Source organism: Elaeis guineensis, chromosome 7, assembly GCF_000442705.2.
Source record: "Elaeis guineensis isolate ETL-2024a chromosome 7, EG11, whole genome shotgun sequence".
Taxonomy (NCBI): domain Eukaryota; kingdom Viridiplantae; phylum Streptophyta; class Magnoliopsida; order Arecales; family Arecaceae; genus Elaeis; species Elaeis guineensis.
Genome location: NC_025999.2, coordinates 95,016,060 through 95,039,340, shown reverse-complemented (window position 1 = coordinate 95,039,340; position 23,281 = coordinate 95,016,060). Strand labels below are relative to the sequence as shown.

Below are 23,281 nucleotides of genomic sequence, written 5' to 3'. Positions count from 1 at the left end.
TATGCAGGAGTAGAGACAGACCTATCTAAGCTACGAGCCCTTAATTATACTATTGGCCCCTTAGATCGAGGCCGATGTGCCTTCTATGGATCGTGGTACACCCCCATAACTTTATCTATATTTTTTTTGACCGAGGGATGTAGAAGAGAGGATATCATTAGTTCCATATTAGTTGTCAGTCAACAGCGACTCTGACTTATATGGGATAAAATATTCTCTTTTCTATAAGATCTTTTCGAAGGATAAATTTGTAAGACTCTATGCCATAGCAACCAAAAACTGAAATGGATAATACATCATATATGTAGAAGCGAAGATTGATCCGTTCGAGTCATAAATTTTTGATCGCAATAGTTATAATATTCATTCAAGTGATATATTGATTACCATGTCTTGGGTAGAACACCATCTTAAATTATTGAGTCAAGTTTTTAATATATATTAAATAAACACACTAATCGTCCAGTGTATTTTGTAGCCCATCTTATTCGTATCATGCTTTGACACATCAATTCACAATGTTACATTTATCTCAAAGATGGTAGTGTAGGCCCTTAAGGCTCTCCCTATACGGTCACTACGCCATAGAAGTATTTAACTAGTTCCGACGCAAACCCTAATCGTCCTTGAGGGTTAATCCAGTAATTAGGTGCGACTTGAGGGCCCGTATATGAACCATGCCCGGCCGAGTCCCAGCGTGGGAAAGTTACTTCCCATGCTAAGATGTAGATTATCAGCTGAACCACCTAAAACAGCAAACACTCTTAATCCCCAATCACTCCCAAACACGAAATACAGTTAGCAGCAGATCTCCATTCCCATAATACGCGTCAAGAAAATAATCCCCAATCACTCCCAAGCACGAAATACAGTTAGCAGCAGATCTCCATTCCCATAATACGCGTCAAGAAAATATTAATCCCCAAAGTACGTGTTTGGTGTTCCATGAAAATTTAGTCGACCACACTTGACCGGCGGAGAGCAACGTAGTATTAAGAATCCTTTTTTTAAAAAAATTTGGTAAATAATTAAGAATCCCTTTTTGGAAAAGAGAGGAAGATAAAGATAGCTATATCAACCGGCAACCCATCACGCACTCAAAACAAGACCCAATGCACCAATACGGCAATACCGGCGGGAACAAAACCGCCGTCGTCTTTTCGTGGGGTATAACTGAGGGTCCCTATTCGCACACATATAAGAACAAGGGGAAAAGCAACGGGTCCTAGACGCGCTAAGCTCTTTGGTCTCTGTTCTTTCCCCCTCCTCTTCTCTCTCTCTCCCCCCTTCTTCTCCTCTCTCTCTCTCTCTCTACTTCTCCCTCGCTCAGGGAGAGGCCGTCGAAACCGTCGCCGTTACAGCCGGCTCCAAGAGCCAGCAAGCCGAGCCGGCGTCGATCCGATCGCCCCTCTCACTCCTCTCTTGTCGTCCGCATTGGGCGCGCTCCCCCGAGCCGGCCCCATGGACGCCAACTACTCCACCCTCAGTGGTTTCAAGTAAGCGATCTCCGTTACGCCGCCCTCCGCCTTCTACCCCCGTTATCCCTCCGTCAACTTCTAACGGTTACCGTCCACAGGCACCACCACTTCGTGGGGAGCGCCTCGTACCAGGATCCCCAGCTCATGGAGATCTCGTCATCGTCCGGATGGAACTCGGCCCAGCAGAAGTGCAAGCTGTGCCAGGTCTAATGCCGTCTTCTCCCTCCCCTACTTTCTCTCCTTTCTTCTCCTTTTATTTTTCTCCCCTTCTTTCGTCTTAGTTTCTTGAATTCCCAATTTTTTGTTTAACTTCTTCTTCTTCCTTTTTTTCTTAAAAATTTCTTTGCGAGATTGCATGTGGATTGTTGTTGGGATCGCTAAAGATGCGAACTTAATTTTTTTCGAATCGTGGTCCTCTGGTTTAGTGTTGTTTGATTTGATTAGCATGTGACGCACACGATTAATTTGATGTTAGATTATGAGTCAGGTTTTGGTATTATTACGATTAATTGCAGAACGTGGTTATCTTTTTGGTTACTAAGAGTGATGGAAGTTCTCAGATTTTTTCTTTTTGATGGTGATCTGAGGGTATGTAGTGGAGATGATGCTTGTTTCTGCTGTCATTTGGTTAGAGTTTTCTGACGAGTTGACTCGGGTCAACTTTTCCCTGCTTGACTTTTCTTTTTATCTTGGTAAATCAAAAAATATAAAGAATCGCATGCGGGTCCAAATAGAAGGAAAGTTTTAATGGCGGTTGGGGCATCACTTTGAAGGGTACAATTCTGAGTTGCCGAAAAGGAAAAAAGAAGAAAACATTGTTGAGTCGTCGTCGTCATCGTTATCATCATCATTATTGATAACATTGTTATTTTTTGGCAAACTTTTTAATACTAATAGCATTGTTCTTGTTGTTGTTAGTGATTACTATTATCATTATTAACTCATTATCGGTGCTTACTGCTAGTATCGAGAGAGTTCTACAAATAAAATCAAATAAAGGATCGATCCCATCCCATTTGACCACCGCACCACCCCCCAAACAGGGAGAGGGGGAGAGAGAGAGAGAGAGAGAGAGAGAGAGGGGTTATAGTGCATGGACTGCTACAGAGTTGTGTGTTTTCTTTTAGCTAAATATGTGTAGAACATCTACTCAAGGAGGAGGAAAATGGATAATTTGCCTGCTTTTGATGGTACAAGGGATAAAGGTGATACTAAAAATGAAGGCAAGAATTTTCCTGATGCGGAATACTGGGAAGACCATTTTTGAAGAATCAAATGGGTATCTCAAATGCCCCGTCATCTACTTTCTTCTCTTTCATCAAACCATTTAAGAACTTTGTATTATATGCAATCTACGTCATGGGCTACAAACAGCAGCTCAAAAATATTAAGATCATATAGTTGTTATGGTATGCTTAAAGGTCTATATGTTCTTGGGGTAAAATGTATGCAGAAAATATTGGAGAGCTTTCCGTTTGTTCCTTATCTTTGTAATCTGTAGTAATTTATCCTTATATGAACATTTCTTTGAATTATTGGGAACTCATTATTTTTTTCCTCTTTTGTGTCTGCTTGTGGATCAATTTGCATGATCATCATCATCATCTCCTCCTTTAAATATCTCCCAATCCCTCAGGGATTTTACACTTCTGCTCTTTTTATATAAATAGGATAGCTGGCTCAGACTATGCCTGTTGCTTAAACTCTCCAGTAAACAGACTGAATAGGTGCACCTTCCTGTTCAGCTTGTGCCTATCATCTCTCAGCCTTGGTTGGTGTTCAAGATGTAGCAGAAAATGAACTAGAAAGAGATGTTAGCATCTTGATTCTACTAGCCTTTGGTAAAAACTCGATCACTTTGATCTTGTGATTTAGTCTATGCCTTCTGATTTCTTAGTTTCAACCTTCTCTGGATAGAACAGAAGCTCCCTTTGATATGTTTGGTTTTCTTTTTTTGTACATTGTTGCTTGTTCTATGTAGTGCAAACCTGATTGTCCTTACAAGATTTGGTAGGAAAGATCACTTGGACAAGGATCCTAGCTACTAAGAGAATTATAACCAGATCTGCTTGCAAGTGGCATGATTCATAACTCAGTGTCTTGCTTTTGCATCTGGATAAAGTTGCATCAGTAAATGTTCAGTTTTATATGGGGAGCCTACAATTGATTGAATCTTGAGACTGTTATTCAAGCATGTTTCGACTCACAAAATATCCCGTGCTTTACATTAATTTTCTTTTGCTGGAGAACCATTAAGAGATCCATGAAGTTTGATGTTGCATCAGACTGAGGTATAGACATTTTATACAATCAACAAAAGCAATGTCTTGCTTGGTAGTTGTCAAGAAGGAAATTTTTTTACAAATAATCTAGTTATATCTGCCAAAGTTATCTAATTGTTTCTCCTTAACCTGCTATGTGCCTGAAGCATCAAGGATCTTGACAATTATAATTTTTTAGATGGCTCTCAGTCTCAGATAAGGCAGTATTTATCTTACATTGTGCAATTTCTCAGAAATGAAAGAACAATACTGGTGCCACCTAATATTCTGGATACATAAATGAAGCAATATTATGCATTTATCAAATTAAAGCCAACTAGTCCATGTGCAGTTCATGCATGATTAAGCTTACTTATCATGTCATTCCTTCAAAGATCTCCCTCTTTTTTTTCTCTTGTCTGGATAGGTCCTGGTGAATCTTGATCACCACTTTTAGGTATGTAGGGTTCTCTGTCACAGATTGAAATATAATTATCTTTAACTATTGAACCTTCAAGCATCAGATTTGCAGTGATCACAACGGGACATTTTTTTCTTTTTTTCTCCAAGCAGATCAATTTTATCTTTAAGTGAAAAGTCAACTTAATTTTTATGTGTTCTTACAAGTTGTCATTTTTCAGTTTGTCAAAGAGGCATTTACTAGGCACCATATTGTCCTCTGGTTGCTCAGGCCTTCATGCAGGAGGAGAGGGAAAGAGAAATGGTTGAATTTATGACTCTATATGAATTCTCAGTCCAATTACCCAAACAAAATATGGAAACATGCCATGCTTATAAAGGAAATTAAATGGTATGCTTATTCTGTTTCCTCAAAGTCTAACATAAAAGTCTTGAAATTATGCCAATCCCACCTTCCTTTATAAATGAAACTACCCCAATGTTCTTCTTCTAGGATTAGTCTACAAGGCAAGCTTTCCACTATTACTTGAAATTTTAACCTTTTTAAAAAACTAATTGACAATATTTCATTAAAGTGAGGTTGGGATCTTGCTTATTGCTGTCTATTTGTTGTCTTTATAGTAGGGCCACAGCAACATTAAAGATGGATGATTGAACTCTATGGTTCAACAAATGGACCCTTTCATCACAAAGCATTATGGTGGCATTTGGTGATCCAAATGGGATCACCTAGGTGTTCTTATAATACTGATGATCCTTATCTCGGGGTAATCTAATCCTAATGATCCAGGATCACTGCATTTAGTATGCTATATTCCAGTGAATAAAGATCCCTGGGTTTCCATAAAGAAAGTAACTTGTTTGGTATTCCATGAGAATCCAAGATCAGTGACCATATAATATGAAAATTATCCCTAATATATTATTAATCCAATAAAGATGGATTAATTATTATTTCTAATACTAATATTTATTTTAATAAGGAAAATAAGGCAAATGGAAGTAAAATATTAAATGATTTCGTTATATAAATATAAAGTGCAATGATATATTTTTATTATAATTTAAAATTATCTTTGAATCAGTATATAATAATAATATGATTAATAATATTTATAATATAACATATATCATAAATACAATAAATGTAATATCAATATAATATAATATAATATAATATATTGATATAATATATTCATGGTATATTGATATACCAATTTTTTCGCTAGGCTGAGGAACATTTTTGTCCCTAAATTTTAGCCCAAGATCACTGTGCTGGGGTGATCTTGGATACCAACCACAACTTCTCATCACTAGGTTGGGTGGTGATTCGAAGTTAGGGGGATTTGAGATCACTGTCACATAAGATCACCATAGTGCAACCGAACATGGTGATCTCGATACCTCCACCACATCATCTTTGATCTTGGAATAATCATCCCATACCAAATGCCCTTTGCTTGATTCTCCATGATCTGAAATAAAGTGATAAAATTAACATAGTCAAGAACCATCATGGGGAAAATCTACAAAATCTATATAAGATACTTAAAGAAAGAATCTTAATCATATGTCCCATGTAATTATTGACCACAACCTCATAAATAGACTAAATTAGCATATAAAAATACAGCATTGGAAATAAACAGAAAAACTAAAGCAACTTCATAGGGACTAAAAAAAAAAAGGGTAAATTCTAATTCTATTCCTCATTGTACTCTTGATCACATCTTCATTCATATATCTTCCTCTCTTGTCATTGTGCTTCTAATAAGTTACCTTGAATTAATTTAGCTCTCTAATACATTTCAGCAATGTCCTCGTAAGTTTTTTGAAACTTTTTCTTATGAGTCAAATTGGTATTGTATTGCACAATATTGGCTTCCAAAGACTTTCTCTATCAATTGTTGATATCTTGGTATCCCATTGGTCCTCCTAGCCTGATCCCCCAACCATCCTCCCCACTGAAACACCCACACTCCCACCCAAAACAAAAGGGAAAGAAAAATGAACCAGGAATTGAAGTTTTGCTTTTATTCACTGACACTAATGTCTTCTTCATGTGGTATGCATAATCAAGATCATTTTGGCGGCGGCGGCAGTAGCTGTAGTATGTGTGTATGTACATAGATCTATGCATGCGCTAGGGCAGGTCAGTTATTGTGAATAATTTGATGTTGACAAAGGGTTGATAAAACTTTGCTGCTTCTACATTTAATATAGAGGCGATAGAAATGAACAGTATTGATGGGTCGAACTAGTCCAAAAAATTACAGGCCCAGGATTGGAACTTAGTCCTTCTATGTGGCTTAGGAGTTAGGACCAAAAAGTTGAAGCCCAAGTGAGTTTGGGATAGGCTTGGGCTTAAGATATTAAGAAAATCTAAGGAAGGCCTTATCCCGAGCCTGACATGGCTTGACAGAAAAATCAAACCTTTTGCTAGTATACTCATGCTACTTTCAAGCTGGGCTAAGGTCTAGACCTAAGCCTACTGTTTCCAACTTTAGTTCAGACTTGGGCAGACCTCGTCTTGATACCATTATTGATGGGAGTCTGAATGTTGCAGGAATTGTTTATATCTTTATAGGAACTTTCAATGTTTTAAATCCCATGAGATAAAGGTGTCTCGGTTTTTCTATGGAATGGGTCATCTCGTTGTCCCGTCCCGTCCCGACAACCGTCCCGATCATGCATCCTGATGGATATCTACATCTTTCTCCTCTTCTTTTTTCCTTTCTTTCTTCCTTCTTTTCTTTCTTTTTCTCTTTCTTTCTTTACTTTCTTTTTTCTTTCTTTTTCATCACCCTTCCTTTTTTTTTCATTTTTCTTCTTCTTTCCTTTCATTTTTTCTATTTCTTTTATCTTTTCTTTCCTTCTTTCCTCTTTCTTCTTCTCTCTCTGTATGAATGAGTTTCAGATTCTCAAGCCTGTTCTGGTCCCGTTTTCTCATAGGAATAGGAACGGGATGGCCAAGACGCCCCCCGTCCCATTGGGATGTAAAACTTTGGGAACTTTTAGGTTTTTGGTAGTTTTATATTTGGATTTAGATATAAGATGTCTTATCTTTCTCTAATAAATTTATCTCTTGGGTCCATACGGACAAATCACTTTTTCTATTTGGTTGTTTTGTTGTTATAATTCATGATTTTGGGGTGTCTTGAGGATAACATATGAAATTTTGTGCTCGAGATGTTGAATATAATAATTTCAACTCCTGTGTACAAAAGAATGCTGGCTTATGTAGAGAATATTCAAGGAGGAAAAGCTTTAAATAATATCTAATCTGTTGGAGGATGAAAGAGGAGAAAATCACGTGTCTGCTATAGTCATACTGTAGTTTGTTAAAATATTGTGGTATACTATGTCTGAAACACTAAAAGTTGACTTCTAGAGAATTTCTTCTGCATATGGTTTGGCTGTTCATGTTGCTCAAAAGAAGCCTTAGAATAATTCGCTGTGCCCGTAAGTTGTGTGTGTATACATATAAAGGAAGTCTTGTGATGTGAAACTAAGAAACTCTGGCTGACAATCTGATAGATTAGAACCCAAGTCAGAAAAGAATCCTTGCCTTATTAAAAAGTTTTGCAGGCTTTATGTCATGATTAAGCTTAATATTCTGGAAATTCACTTGCTATGAAGTTGTTGAGCATTATCGACCTTTTAGCGTTTATGCACTTCTGTCAGATTGTAGTTTTGTACATGATAGACCTGATCAATATCAGTTAGCTGTGCCCAGTGTCTACCTTTTGTTCTGTTAAATTTGTTTGCCATTCTTACTGCCTTTCCATCAATATCATTTTACCTGCAAACAAAGCTGTGGTTTTTAGCTGCTGAATTGATCATGCCGGTAATAAAGATATCATCTTATTTGTTTTCTGTCTTTTTTGGCAGGTCTAATGATTAGACAGAATGTTTATTGTGTTACAATACAATCTCCATTACATTATATTTCTATGATGATGTTGATTCTCTTAAATGCTCTTGCCAATAGCAAATGAGATTATTATATAAGATAAGATAGTATCTGCATGATTTTCTAGGATGACATTGACTACGTTTAAATGTTCTATTAAAATCACTGAAATGTATTATTACTGAATAAACAAGATCTAAATTTCCGAGAATTGCATTGGCTTCCAATCTTCTTTTTACTGATAATACTATTGATTAAGAAATAGACACTGCTTCTGTACTTATTCTAGAAGTCAGTTGCTGTATAATATTTTTCTTGAATCTATATATCTATATGTTGGTCACCCTACTGTTTCTGTTCTTATTGCCATTTTTTTTCCATTTCATTACATTGATACTATGAAATAAAACATGTGACTTCAGCAGTAGTTTTGTCGTCCTTGTGGTCATATTTTGTGGATCATCTACTTCTTGTCTGGGAAGGATTTCTATTATGGTGGTCCTACATTACAACATTTCCATGACATGCGATTTAGAATGTGCAGCTCATTTTTGTCTATGAAGATTTAATATATAAAATGTTCTTCTGAATAAATCAGTGAGAGAAAAATGGTTTCTGGAGACTGGAAACCTGTAAATTTCTTACACTCTATATTTTCTTTCTTTAACATTTTTCTTTCATGGTATCCTCAATTTGAACCGATCTTGCTTCTATTAGTTGTATAATTTTGGAGGGGTATTTTTATTTCTGATATGTTGGGGTGATGCCCTTTGTTAATTATTGATGTAGTTATCTAATACTTTAACTGTTCTGTCTGTGTATATTTTCATTATACTTTAATTTATTTAATATGTTTTTATATAATTTCACTTTTTTCTCCACTTCTATTTCTTCGGTATGCTTCTCATCTATGGATGCAGCTTTGTTTGGCTGAACAAAATAGAGGCATCCAGTAGATCAAGAAGCCATTATGATGAGATCCTTTTGTATCATGATTTTTTTTGGTATTTCCAAATTGTATAACACGACACATATATATTCTGTTATTTTGTATATTTTGAAACATTCTAGAGTACGAGTTCGTACTCTGCAGTCATTCAATTTTTCTGTTGCATTGATTGATGTATTTTCAATAGTTTTAATAGTTTTGTACTTAACTAGCAACTTGTTTACATATTGTAGGTTGTTCCTCCTGAGGTCATTCAAATTGGTGGAGATGATGATCCAGATTCAATTATGATCATTAGTGAAAGTACTGATTACAAGAATAAGCAAACTGTTGAATATGATGTGGATAGGGAAAAGGAAGTAAAGGTTTGAACAATTCTTGCATGTATACAGAATATTTTTCTGGTATCAATGTCATTTGATAACATGGATGTAACAAATTATTTTTTCGTTAAACTTCTGCAGGTTGTTTATTCCAATGATCTTATAGGTTCGAGTTCAAATAGTTCAAATCTTGGTGTGCAAAATGATGTTCTCATGAATATTGCAGAATGCTCTGATCTTGAGTTAGAAGATTTTACGTATTTGGATGGTGTGGAGGAATATGTCTATGATGAAGATGATGGAGACTATGGATATGATACTGAGTTGATTGATATTGATTATCCCTATAATTTGGCTGCTAAATTTGATGATTTGGATCTACCTCCAGGGGTGGAGGCTTCTGTACCATGGTTGCAGAAGTCGGAACCCAAAATGCCAATTGATTTCAAGTCAAGGGCACAGATTGAAGATGAAATCGAGACCAAATTTAAATTATTCAAGCAATTTGATACTGTTGAGGATTATTCAGACCATTATTATGCCAATTCATCTGCATCAAACAAGGTAAACTGATTAAGTATTTGAATTCTCTTGTTTCTTGGCCATTCTTAAATTTTTCATTTTGGCATATTAATACTAGCCATCAAAAGATTGGACGAAGAGGATTCAGCACGAGTGGGAGGTCCTGGGGAAAGATTTACCAGGTGAGTCTGTGACCTTTTGGAATCATCGCAATTATAACTAATTTGTGATCTGTTCAAGTAGCAAATTTTTTTGGCCATCAGTTTAGAAGTGTTTCTATTGATTAATTTCTTTCTTCCATTTTCTTTTATGTAATATGATTTTAATGGTATATTCCTAATTGATTGTGAAATAAATTCTTTTTTCTTTTATCTAGATGAGTATGTTTCCAGTTGTCATGGTTGAAAGAGAGTGACTAAAAGAGGATTATGCAGTGAGAAAGATGAGATGTTTAAAGGAGATATTGTTTTGATCTGAAAGAGGAAGATTTAAAGATAGTATTAATGCATGTGTTATTACAAGACCCTCTTGGCATATTCTTGGCTAGCATATGTCTGAGCACTGTATATCCTTCAACTGAACCTGGATGCTCTTTTCATTCTTGTAGGCATTTGTCTAATCTAAACCAACCATCCACCATATGGAGAAACATGCCTGTTGTTTCCTATTCTTTTTAAGATTCACAAAGTTCACTTTATATATGCTTACAAGGTCACAATTTCACATCAATTATTTCTCTTGGATGGAGAGGAGCAAGGGGTTTAGGGATAGTGATGCAAGGAGCAACAAAACTAGTCCAGCGGGTAGGTAACGTAAGTTGCATGTGGATGGCCTGGAGCTGGATATTCAGCCAGATGTTTAACCTGGCAATCCACCACTTTGAGGAAGCCTCCAAGAAAGACAATCTGTTCAGAAGGTGCACTCCAACCCTCTGGATAAGTTGTGGTCTAGGGGTGAGTAGAGGGAGATCTCAAGGATCTTTCGAAAAGGAGAGCTGCAAGCAAGATGGTGAGGTGTTTACCAGGATTATCTTTCTTTCTTGAGGTAGATCTCACGGAAGAGTCTATAGTGTAATCAGCAGAGCAGACTTATGGATAAGTGTATGGTGTCTGCTTGGCTATTGTTCGCTCTGTTGTCAGGTCTCCAAGCTGGGTGAACTGGCATCTTGTGATTTTCCATGGGGGGAAATGTTAATAACCTGTAGGTTTGTCCCATGAGGATGGCAGCTGCTGTTATGACTTTGTACGTTTATACACATAGATAAGACTAGTCCAGTTCTCTCTTCCTCTGCTTTTTGAGAAAATATTGGAAGTTTATATTTACTGCTAAGATCCAGACCATGCTAGTTAAGACCTGAATTTACTCTTGAGGAATCTCATAAGGGAGACTTTGCTCCAGTAGTTACATCCAGAAATATGTTGAGGTAAAAGTTCTAGACATAGTCTTTTCCGGCATGATCGTCCACTACATTTTTCTCAGTCTTGTAGTGTAAGCTGCCTTCTAGTTTGAATATCTGTTGCACCAGAAGTAGTATTTGTTCATGCAGAGTCCTTCGATTGCACCACTTATGACATCATAAGTACTTGTATTTTTTTTTTTAATTCATTATGGTGCTTTTGGTTGCTTAGGTTGCATTAGGATATGTAAATTGATGTTAGGATTTCATTTAATCTTCTTCACTTTCTAGTAATGATTCTATCTAATCATATTTGTTTTTGTTATGCTTTTACAGAAACAATATTTGTTAGAGTCTATGAAGACAGGATGGATCTGCTTAGGGCTGTTGTGATAGGACCAGCTGGAACTCCTTACCATGATGGTCTCTTCTTTTTTGACATTCAGTTTCCTTCAAACTATCCACGATCACCTCCGGTATGTGAGTACTTATGTTCTCTACTTTCTCTGTCTCAAACTTGAATAATAAGAGAACTTTCTTAAATGTTGTGCAGTTCGTACATTACCACTCCGGTGGAGTCCGACTTAATCCAAATTTGTATGCTTGTGGGAAGGTCTGTCTTAGCCTTCTAAACACCTGGATTGGCAGCGGTTGTGAAATGTGGAACCCATCAAATTCGACAATGCTGCAGGTCTTGGTCTCAATTCAAGCTTTGGTTCTGAATTCAAAGCCATACTTCAATGAGCCAGGATACTCAGAAACTGCTAACACACCCCGTGGAGAGAGAAATTCCCTGGCTTACAACGAGGAGGCCTTCTTGTTGTCCTGCAAGACAATGTTGTACTCCCTCCGGAAGCCTTTAAAGGTGAGGACTATTCCTCATCCATAAAACCTCATGTTATAAATACATATCCAAATATATAATTTAGACAGCTTCATGTACCCTCTGGCATATGGGTGATCACAAGAAGCTTCTAAGCTTCTAGAGCACACACTTGCATATTTTGAGCATTGGAAGCTTTACATGGAAATACCAAGTTTAACTTCATTCGGGCTTCTTGCAGCATTTTGAGGACTTCGTTGCTGGACATTTCCGCAAGCAGGGACATGTTATCCTTGTGGCATGCAGAGCTTACATGGGTGGTGCTCAAGTTGGGTCCATCATCAAGGATGAGGTGCATGATGTTAGTGAGGGTGATAAGACTCCCGTAACAGAATTCAAGTCCAGACTAAAGAAACTCTTTGATGATCTTCTGATGGAGTTCACTGTCAAAGGAGCTGACTGTGATGAATTTCTTGCTCAGAAAGTCAAAGATGGTGCAGCAGCTGCTGCTGCTGCTAAAGCTTGTGATACTACACTGAGGCTTTGAGTTCCAGTACTGAGGAAGCAATTTTGCCTTGGCAGGCATAATAGTTTACATCTTTATCCCATACAGATTTAGATTGCCAGTGGTAACAATGTGGAAAATTCTGTGCCTAACTTATGCATCTTGTAGATAGGCATGTAGATGCACCTAGGCTGAGGTTTCGATGCCTATGGAGGAAGCTATGAACTAATTATAATTCCTCCTATTAGCTTAGTTTTTGTTGTCCCTTCAATCAAAAGTTTAGTTGTTGATATCTGATGCCGAGGAAATAATTTTGCATGGAGCCATGTTGTTTACGATGTGGCATGCAATTTGAGATTGGGCAGGTAGCATACTGCATATCTTATGAGCAATGTATGACGATATTCCTGTGATGATAATAAAATGCTAGGTATCCATTTCCTTATGACTATATGATATGCTATGATCTAAGGTTGGCTACTTGCTGACATTGTGGTGCTGTAATTATTATTACTGAATATTTAAGGAATTCATGACTTTTAGCTAACATTTAGAACTTACAAAACATAATAGATAAGAAAAATTATATAACAGAATACTGTACATCATACTGTATTAAAATTAGTTATAAATTATTTTAATTTTATTGTTCTACGGTATATTTTATGTTCTCAATGTCTTCAGGGCTTTTTCTGGCTTTTTGCTATTGCTTGACATGGTTCCTTTCCATCCTTCTCCGGAAAAGTGGCTATCTAGTCTATTGTCTGATCCATGTTTTGAGTAACGCTTGGTACTCGATTGAGTGATGGCTGTTGAAATCTTGCTGGCTTAGCATGATGCTGAATCTTAGTATTTGTACCAAAGTATTGAGTTTGGATTCATCTTCCACCGTCCTCCAATTTGGTGGCTCTTCGCATGGGCAATCTCTTTCTACCTAAAAGATGTAAAAAGGATAATGCAGCGGTCCATTGATTATTTAATTCTAATAAGAAGCCGCAAACTTTTTTGCCGGTTCAAATTCTGGTCCGGTTTTGGACAGCACGGCATGGTGTTCATGGCACAGCAGCGAAAATTCGGTAATTGAAGGGTCGTCTGATCCCAGTCTCGGTTCAACGGAGTTTTAAATTTAAAAGTGCACCATCTCGCTCCTCTGATTGTCTTTGTTTGATAGTTGTCGTAAGGTTTAATCATGCTAAAAATTTTGAATTTCTTTAAAGACGATTTTTGTTTATTCTGAATTTTAATTTAGTAGAACTTGCAAAACATTGCAATTGACACTCTGGAGTTAAACTTCCATCAGATGGTCGTGATGGATATGGTGATATGCTACTATGTGCCATCAATAGTCTGTTTTCTATCTGGAGTGATGTTGGAGTATGAAGGATTAGCATCCAACTAATTCTAGGGTTATCCTATTTATGTAGAAAATTGCTTGAAGCTTAACTTCCGTGCTGCGGCATTCTGCACCAACGTGGATTGCATGTACCACTCCATTACGATCTACATCCAAGTGTGGAGGAATCTACCGCACACGTCATCCTGGAGCGCAAGTTGGCCATCCGATCTTTCTTGTGATACCTTTCTTCATCCTTGTATATTGCATTGCTTACCATATATTTTTTTTTTCCGCTCACCATATTTGGACTACGGAGAATGAGCGCATTTTTGACAGCACACCGTCAAGCCGGTACAATTGAATCGGCCTCGTTCCGGTGCGACACCACATGATGAGATAAAGGAGAGCCGTCCGTCTCCGAGATGTATGACGTGGTCCTCGAAGGTGCAAACGGGCACGAGATGATCCGAACGATTTCTCCACGCGGCGCGCATCGCGGGTTGAAGGTCGGGATCGTAATTCTATCCGTGGAAATAACCCTAACGTACCCTCTTTATAACGCAACGCTAGGGTTGGGAAGGGCGGGGGAGCCGCCGGTGGGGAGTTTCCTGTCGAAGGAGATAGGAGAAGATGGTCAAGTTCTTGAAACCTGGGAAGGCGGTGATCATCCTTCAGGGCCGGTTCGCCGGCAGGAAGGCGGTGATCGTGAGGTGCTTCGACGAGGGCACCCGCGACCGTCCTTACGGCCATTGCCTCGTCGCGGGCATCCTCAAGTATCCTAAGAAGGTCATCCGCAAGGACTCGGCGAAGAAGACGGCCAAGAAGTCCCGCGTCAAGGCCTTCTTGAAGGTAGTGAACTACAGCCACATCATGCCCACCCGCTATACCCTAGATGTGGATCTCAAGGACGCGGTCACCCTCGACGCCCTCCAGTCCCGGGACAAGAAGGTGGTCGCCTGCAAGGAGACCAAGGCCCGCTTCGAGGAGCGCTTCAAGACCGGCAAGAACCGGTGGTTCTTTACCAAGCTCCGCTTCTAAGAGAGGGGTATACAGATGAGATGAGATAAGATGCTGCCTACTGCCTAGCGTTACTTTCTTATTTTGTTTTCGATTGCTTGGCGTAATCGTCGTTATTGTTATGGTTGGTGTCATTTGGAGTTGTTTATTTGATCTAGTAGACTAGTTGGCTCGTAACAGTTTTTGATGGGGTATTTTTTCTTAACCGGTTTATGAGATGAATGGATCCAGATGAGTTCGATATATGAAAATGCTCTTATTAAATTGTCGTTTTATTTTTTGTTAATGGATTTTTTACGATGATATGATGATCCTGAAATTAAAAGGTTGAATGATGTTGGTTCATATGTGTTGCTGATGGTACACTATCTTAGTCTTTAGCAGCATGGAGATTTTAACATCTTTTAATTTTTCCTTATTTAATAGGTGATGGTGATGTAATCTATGCAAGTTTCTGAATTTTATAGAAAATCAGATCATACTTTGTGAAAGCAGTGAATTAGAGTAGTTGTCGAAGGTATCCATTGACTAATTTTATTGCAATCAACTATCTTTCCAAGGGATGGATTTGGAAGATCTATCTAATTGGGAATTTCCTATGGGAGGGAGGAGGGGTTCTAAGGTCCTCGATACTAGAGTTATTTGAGCAGAACTTAGGTCACCTTTGATCAGTTGTAATGTGTTTGATCATAGAGATTGTAATCTTGTGAAATTGGTCTTCCACCATCTTCCCACACTAAGTCAGGATGAACAGAGACTTTTTTCGGAATGGAGTCACAACAGTTTCATTGCATCAATTACCTCTCTAAACCGGGTTTGTGCAAGACAAATTATTAAATGGGAAAACTTTTTGATAATGCTTATGACTCATTCTTCTCCTTGCCTTAGCCTTGTGAACTCTTGTTGTTTAATTTGATTATACAAAATGTAGGTGCATCCTTTGGTTTTCATGGTATCAATTTTCAGTATCTTGTTTTGGGCCTTTCCCTGTAGATTCGTATGCCTCTGACCCCATCAAAATGATTTTTTTTGGTTTGATTCTCAATTTTTCTTTCTTGATTCTTGAGATGGAGTCCTAGCTTGACACAGAACCCTAAACTTGTCTTGACCCATTGTGAAACCAACTGATTATGGTGATGGCTTTGCCTGAGATTTGATTCCTATTCAAATGCATTAAGATTAAGTTACTTCTGTCTAAATATTGTTGCAAAACGGGACCTGTAATTTTCTTTCCATTAAAAAAAAAAGACATAAGGAGGTGAGCGATTTGATCACCCTGGGACCTGTAATTTTCTTTCAGAGTCCATCCGACAATGTAGAATGAAGATGTCGTGGGTTGAACTATGTGTTGTGGGATTAAAATTTTTTTTGGTAACTTTAGTAATGCCCATTCTGAATGAATTTGATTCATATACAGGTCTTAGGTATGGCTGTACAAATGAAGTTATTGCCTGATTACTTCAAGCATGCGATCACATTTCATGTGTAAAATTATATACTGATCTCCAAAGCTGTTGCTGACTTTCCCTAAGTTAGGCTGGTTGGGCAGTCTTGACTTCTCATTCGTGGTTGCACATTCATTACTTGGGAATATTTCTTGCAAAACTTAAGCAACCAATCACCATCTACCAGAAAGCCAAACCTACATTTTATGATTCTTATGTAGCTTTTGTTGCTATCAGTTTGCATTTGTCTCCTGTGGCTTCCATGAGGCAGAGGATATCTCCAAGAAATGCTAGCTTTGGAGATATCTGTAGTCAATGGATGGGGATCATTGAGTTGATTCTGAGATTTTAAAGAGTCAAGTAGATTGATAGTCCAATATAAACCTTGGTGTACTTCAACAGTTTTATGATGCAATCAGCATATCTTTGAGGTAGCTGTTCTCTTGGTTCGCTTGGAAGTTGTGTGATTCTTCTTGAAGAGTGAACAATTTCTTAGTGATTCAGCTTGTAGTTGATGTCCACATAAGTTATCTCTCTCCATATAATTGCACATGAAAACATGGAGCTCTGGGATACCTGGGCGGGCATGATTTTCGTTATATGATTTTAAAGAGTCTAGTAGATTGATTGTCCAATATAAACATCCATCCATATACTTGCTCCTCATTATATTCCTGAAACTTAGAGCATATAGGAATCAACCTATTTAGTTGATTGATTGCATCGTGATCTTTCTTTTCTCGTCATTTGTTTGGTCCAGTAGCGTTGGCTGGTCGCTACCTGTTTTCATCTACTTTCTCTGCTATCCCTGTGATCGAATAGATTCCTGACTGGCCAATATCTACTAGCTTCTTGCCCTTTGATGGGTTTTGTCAAGGTCTAAGCTCAGTTTAAACCGGCCTCCTGCATACGTTTTGTCCGTTCTTGTGTGCATCTTGCCTGCCTTTCCTTTGTCTGGTTGCCTGTGAATGCTAGAGGAATCTTCAGGGAAACAAGGGTTTGAGTGACCCAACTAATTTGATTTGTTAGTTTTGTAGTGTTTATGTTTGGGCTAGTATGGTTGCTTCAACATTAAATGAATTAAGAATCCCCTGTGCCACCAGTGACCGTATCTTGACTGGTGAATGAAGCATGGAACTTGAAGCTGAAGTGCCAGTCACACGGCTCCCAAACGCAGGTTGCAATCTCATCAAATTTGATCGTGTTTGATTTTGCAGCAAAAGGGTCCGTGGTAGCAATTTGTCTTTAGCAACTCGCAACGAAATCTGGTTGCAGGCGGTATTTTGGTATTCAGTTGGTATTTTGACTGGTGAGGATTGCTTAATCTGCCGTAGTGAACTTTAATGCAGGTCCGAGTAGACCTAGATAAGTAAGGCTGTTATTTTTCTGCAGTAATTTGTTTTCCATTATTATCTCTGATAAATTTTACGCGGTTGCTTAGCCTTGTCTGGTCATACAACGGTGGGGCAGCTGAGCAAACAATATGTTCTTTTCTCACCACGTGAGGTTAGAAATTACCAGATGGATCTGGTCCAGTGGACCAGTCCAAATCCCGTTGTGTTTCTTGAGGTTTTTTATTTTGCATATTATTTCCGTTGTGTTTCGTGAGGTTTTTTATTTTGCATGCTTAAATAGTGAACCCTTATTTTTCTTGTTTTTTCTTTCCTCACATCTTGATCCATTCCACTAGCCGGCCTTTGATAGAAAACTAATCTATCACCCAAAAAAAAAAAAATCACGCTGCAATCAGATATAGCAATCAAATTTCGAGGAGTCTCAGACTGGTAATCTAGCGCCAGTTTCAAATTGCGAACTGTATTTGGCAGACAAAGATATCAGACAAACATTACATAATAAAAGATGCATGATTGCATTTTGGCATGAGCATTGGGTAGTATTACAGGTGTATTCCATGTATAATTGTATATGTACACCAATTTTACGTTGTATATGTACACCAATTTTACGCTAGCCATTTCTCTAATCTTCTATTCTGCAACAATCGTCTTATAAAAAATAAAAAGAGAAAAAAAATTATGACCTGTAAATTTGATGGATGATCTTTGTTATACATGACTAGTTAGGTTACATGGCTTTACAACTTGATATTGAAAATATACTATTTACTCTAAGATTAGCAGGGTATATGGAGATAGTTGCCACTTTAAAGTAGTTATCCCTACATATAACAGCTCTGTGTATCTTCTTAAATGGATTTAATTCACATACATCTAAAATTAGCATAGAAATCTTCATCATGTAATGTCTGTACATATTTGATGCATGAGATTAGATGCTGTGCATGCTATTTGGATGAGGCCAACAGCAATATATATTATTCCATCATTTTCTTCTTTTATGATGTAAACAAATATAAAACTTACTCCAAACAAATATTTTGGAGTTTTTTTTTTTTTTTTTTTAATTTGAATTGGTGCATATAGGTGGAATATATTGTATATATTGAAGGAAAAGATATTTAAGATATTAGAGAAAATTGATAAATTAAATAAAATATCTTTTTGTTTTTATCTGGATGCATATCATAATGCAAAACAATATAAATATCTATGCTTTATTTTGGTATGATAATACATCTCAAAAAAATTAAAACCAGTTGCTAATGTAATTAAGATGGACACAAAGATCATTGGTAGAAAAGTCGAAATATGGTAGTGACGGTGATAGGCCAATTTATTGGGCTTTACGGCTTGGGCGTTTACTATAATATTTAATGAAGAATAAATTGGGATTTTTCAAATATCCGTAGGATAAAATTGTGACTTTTCAAAATACATCTTCTTACTACCAATAAAAAAATAATAAAGATTCTTGACTTTGACCCGATCTCAGGTGACATTGGACCGACATCCAATCAGAGAGGTAATTGTTGCAATCGGTTGGATTGAGTCGATGGAAAATATTTTAGATGTATTGAATCAGCTTATTATAATTTAGACTCGAAACCCAAAATATCTGAGTCAAGTTTGCATTTGAGATTATATTTATTTACTAAAAAAAATATTTTTATTGTTAAATAAAATTGAATTTTTATTATTATAAAATTATCCGTTAATATGATCAAAATTTCATAAGTTAATATTTATTTAAAATTATAATTTACTGTAAAAATTTATGAAGTCCACATCCGATTTGAATTATAAAATAGATCTAATATTTAACTAAAACAAATTTGGTAAAGTCTACTTGAATTGGGTCAAATCAGCTTATTGATCAACCGGATCCATTTATAGTTTAGAAAAAAAAGTTGGTTGAAAGCGCTAAGTAAAATATTTCAAGGATGATTATTTTTAGAAAGGATTTGGAGACCCGTTCTATCTACAATATAACTAATTTAGGGGCATAGCATGTCAAGTTGTCACCTTAGAACTGCAAAATTGAAAAGAATCTTTTTTTTAATAATAGAATATCGATCTAGTCAGGATCGTTCGGTAGCATGAACTGAATCTTTCTGGATCGGTGAAAACAAAATCTTATGACAAATAAATTGCAGTTAGCAAGCAAATTGTTTTTGTTTGAAGCAAAATAATAAGCTAATTGTTTTTGTTTGAAGCAAAATAATAAGCTAACAGTAACATTTAGCACGTACATATCAATTAGCAAATTAATAAAAAGAACACTGACTTTCGTACAAACATATATAGTCTATCAGCAAATTATTCAGAAAGGAAAAGGCAAAAAGTATTAAAAAAAATTCTATAAAGAAAAAAAAGGAAAAACATTCAGCTGAGACCCATTTGCAATCAACGAATCGCACCACCTGATTCGACCCGGAGGATGCCTTTATTTTGGCGCGAACGTCTCATTGTCCTGATGGATGCGTTCGGGAATTCTTCGTCGACGATAAAGTGGTCCGGGTGGAGAACATCTTCTTAGAATTCCTTAAGAGGTAAAATATTTTCATTTTTCTTCTTTCTAAGGTTCTCTCTTCATTTATTCGGGTTCCAACCGATTTGATCTCTTACAATCTTTCTGCTGCTGTATCTAAGATTCAAGCGATGATGGTCCAAGGAATCCACCATGTGGTAAATATTTCTCGTTCCTTTTTCGCTTCATTTGATTCGGATTCAAAGATATGGTATGAATTTAGCCCAATTTTCTACCAGATTCGAGGCCTATCTATGACATGCTTGGAAGACGTTCGTGATGGACACAAATAGAGCGAGAATAGGCTGCCTTCATCTCCGATGACAGCCATAATAAAGACATAAGTGTCGCCTTCTATAATATCCCATTGTTGAAGAGGTATTGCCGGGGTCTTTGATTTTCTGTGCCTTTCGAAAGTTCCCCCTATTTTCCTTCCATTTACTGGAAATTGCTTCTTTTACTACATATAATTGGTCGAAGAACTGGAATTCTTGTCGACCGAGGGGTGTGACGACATCGGAGATTGGGAAGCCCGAAAAAAAACCCAGTGATGAGGGTGATGGCACGGACGAGCGAGGTCCGACCTGATTCTACCCAATTGTGTGTTACAGTTGTTGAGATATACCGACTGACCCCCATACGCCGATTTACCTTTGGACCGGTCTGATCGACGACCGACAGATGACTCCGACCGACGCCCGACTCTACCGACCGCACTGATCGACGACTGCCGATAGTAAGCTGCCGACATTATTCGACTGAAGGAGTGTCGGCCGGGCAGACCCATTCTGTTCCCAACCAGCCGAGCGGTGGAGCCCAAATCACCGACTCACTGTCGGAGGCGGTAGCCAACGTCCGACCTCAGTGAGGCATTAAATCGGCCGACGGTGTCCCTGGGTCTTCACCCGACATCCCACAACCAAATACCGACGTATGGTCGATCGGCTTCCTCAAATGCCGTACGACTACTGAGGCCCGCTGTCCTGACCAGTGCCGGCTCAAGGATAAAGCCACCAAAGCAAGGGCTTTAGGCCCCAATTTGTTTTAGGCCCCCAGGCCTCCTCCCTCTACCATCCATCTACACCACATCTAGCCATCTACCTACGGACACGAGAAGATGAACGGCACTGGAGATAAAGACGGAGACGGCGAGATAGGAGACGACGAACGGGAGTGATGAGACAGGAGTGGATGAGGAGGCCTCGAGGCGGAGAAGAGCGGTTGCCCGTTGGGGCCGTAGACGAAGAAGTTGGCAATTCGGGCAGTGGGGTCGCCGGAGAGCTTGCAGAGGGAGGCCTTGAGGCAAGTGAGGGCAACACCAATGAGAAGGCCATCAGAGGCACCGGTGGTACCACCGCCGATAGAGAGGATACGGACCCATCCTATTATCCGACGGTAACGATCTAACTTGAGGGGCGTCTCCTGGTCTCCGACGGCGGATATTCCACGCTTGAGGGATATCTCCAGTGGGGCAGAGTTTTAGGCTTCCGACGGCACCGCGGCGGGGGGTTTTCGAGCTTCCAACGTCTGAGTGACGGCAAGAAAGGCGGAAGGTCAGAGTCTCCATGCATCGGTTTGTTTCTTTTATTTTTTTTTCTTTCCTGAGTCACGACACATGTGGCAACTGGGACTGGCAATAGTGTGGTCGAAGAAATAATGCTGCATTGTTAATTTTTTTTTTTATAAAAAGAAGGTTCAACTTGAATCGTGCTATGAATTCCCTTCACTTTTAACAGCGCCTTTGGTAACAATCATGCTAAATCTTTACTATTATAGATGGAGGCACTTATCCCTGCTTCAGCATACTACACACCTTTTATTCAGATTCAAAGTTTGGCTGGGTTACTCAGATTAATGTTCATTTTCTAACAATTTTTATACCTTTTGGATCTACTGTATTATTCATAGTTGTTGTTTCTTTTGTTTTCTTTTTACTTTTTGAACTTAGTCCTCTCCGTTTACTAATGCAAATGTTTGTATTGGGGCTATGTTCAGTTGTTTTGTACACAGTATATATTTCTAAATAAACTCCTATAGCCGCATACAAAAAAGGTTTCATATTGGATATAATATGAAGGGCAAACAGAAATATATGAAGGCTAATTCTTGTACTAAAGTTATATCATTTTTTAGAGTGGTACAATATATATATTTATTATTTTCTTCTTCTATTAAATGATAAAAAAATTTACACAATAATATATCTGATCTAACTCTTAAATCATTGTCACAAATATATTGAAAAAGTCGTATTGAAAATATTAAAGTAATAAGATTTCAAGCTCCACAAATAAGAGATATTTTATTGAAATTAGCAGAAATTAGTGAAAATTCTAAAACTAAAAGTGAAGCTAATTGTTTAGCAAAATATGAGTTTGAAAATTTTGAGTTTTTATTGGGTATGACTATTTGGTATAATATATTATTTACTGTTAACTTAGTTAGTAAAAATTTACAATCAAAAAATATGCATATTGATATTGCTATAGAATAATTAAAAGATCTTCTTTCTATTTTTGAAAAATATAGAGAATATAGATTTGCATCTACTATGATTTTTTTTAAATAAATTATATTTGAAATAAAAATAAAGCCTAAATTTTATGATAAATGTATCATTTATAGAAAGAAATAATTTGATGAGAATGTTTACAATAAAATAATAAAATCTCTTAAAAAAATATTTAGAATTAATTATTTCTTATATATAGTAGATCAAGCAATTTTTTTACTCTAAAAAAAATTAGAACAGTTTCAGATATATTGAAAATATATTTAGTTTTGTATTTAGCGATAAAAAATCAAAGTCGTTAGACAATGATAGTTTGAAAGAATATTGTCTTAATCTTGAATGTTTCTTAAAATATAATAACTACTCTGATATTGATGATTTAGATTTATTTTCAGAGCTAAAAATTAAAAAAAAAATTATACAAGCGGAAGATAACAGTCTAATGGACATATTCAATCATATAAAATGACTCGACTCTTTTTCAAATGCATAT

The 23,281-nt window shown here is 37.3% G+C and overlaps 2 protein-coding genes and 1 long non-coding RNA gene across 4 annotated transcripts; all 3 read left to right on the top strand.

The window, feature by feature from the left end:
- Positions 1–1,271: 1,271 nt before the first annotated feature.
- On the top strand, positions 1,272–13,041 carry LOC105048331 (putative ubiquitin-conjugating enzyme E2 38). 2 transcript variants are annotated; one of them, XM_010927622.4, is made up of 8 exons: positions 1,272–1,496; positions 1,577–1,682; positions 9,255–9,386; positions 9,486–9,908; positions 9,985–10,048; positions 11,599–11,738; positions 11,816–12,127; positions 12,327–13,041. In XM_010927622.4, exons 1-8 carry the CDS (start codon positions 1,462–1,464, stop codon positions 12,630–12,632), a joined length of 1,518 nt encoding a protein of 505 aa, XP_010925924.1. In that variant the 5' UTR covers positions 1,272–1,461; the 3' UTR covers positions 12,633–13,041. The 2 variants fall into 2 exon arrangements, with proteins under 2 accessions (XP_010925924.1, XP_073116384.1); XM_073260283.1 differs by lacking the exons at positions 1,272–1,496; positions 1,577–1,682 and adding an exon at positions 2,739–2,757.
- A 1,453-nt stretch (positions 13,042–14,494) lies between these two features.
- On the top strand, positions 14,495–15,207 carry LOC105048332 (large ribosomal subunit protein eL27x). Its single transcript, XM_010927623.3, has one exon. It carries the CDS (start codon positions 14,557–14,559, stop codon positions 14,962–14,964), a length of 408 nt encoding a protein of 135 aa, XP_010925925.1. The 5' UTR covers positions 14,495–14,556; the 3' UTR covers positions 14,965–15,207.
- Positions 15,208–19,829: 4,622 nt separating this feature from the next.
- On the top strand, positions 19,830–22,402 carry LOC105048333 (uncharacterized). The gene is made up of 3 exons (XR_832614.3): positions 19,830–20,298; positions 20,399–20,434; positions 20,516–22,402. It is a non-coding gene; the product is annotated as an uncharacterized lncRNA (long non-coding RNA).
- The last annotated feature ends 879 nt before the right edge of the window (positions 22,403–23,281 follow it).

Coding starts and splice junctions, on each gene's coding strand:
- LOC105048331 (XM_010927622.4), top strand. CDS start 1,462: ATGGACGCCAACTACTCCACCCTCAGTGGTTTCAA. Junction 1,497..1,576: donor TCCACCCTCAGTGGTTTCAA/GTAAGCGATCTC, acceptor TACCGTCCACAG/GCACCACCACTTCGTGGGGA. Junction 9,387..9,485: donor ATAGGGAAAAGGAAGTAAAG/GTTTGAACAATT, acceptor AAACTTCTGCAG/GTTGTTTATTCCAATGATCT.
- LOC105048332 (XM_010927623.3), top strand. CDS start 14,557: ATGGTCAAGTTCTTGAAACCTGGGAAGGCGGTGATCATCCTTCAGGGC.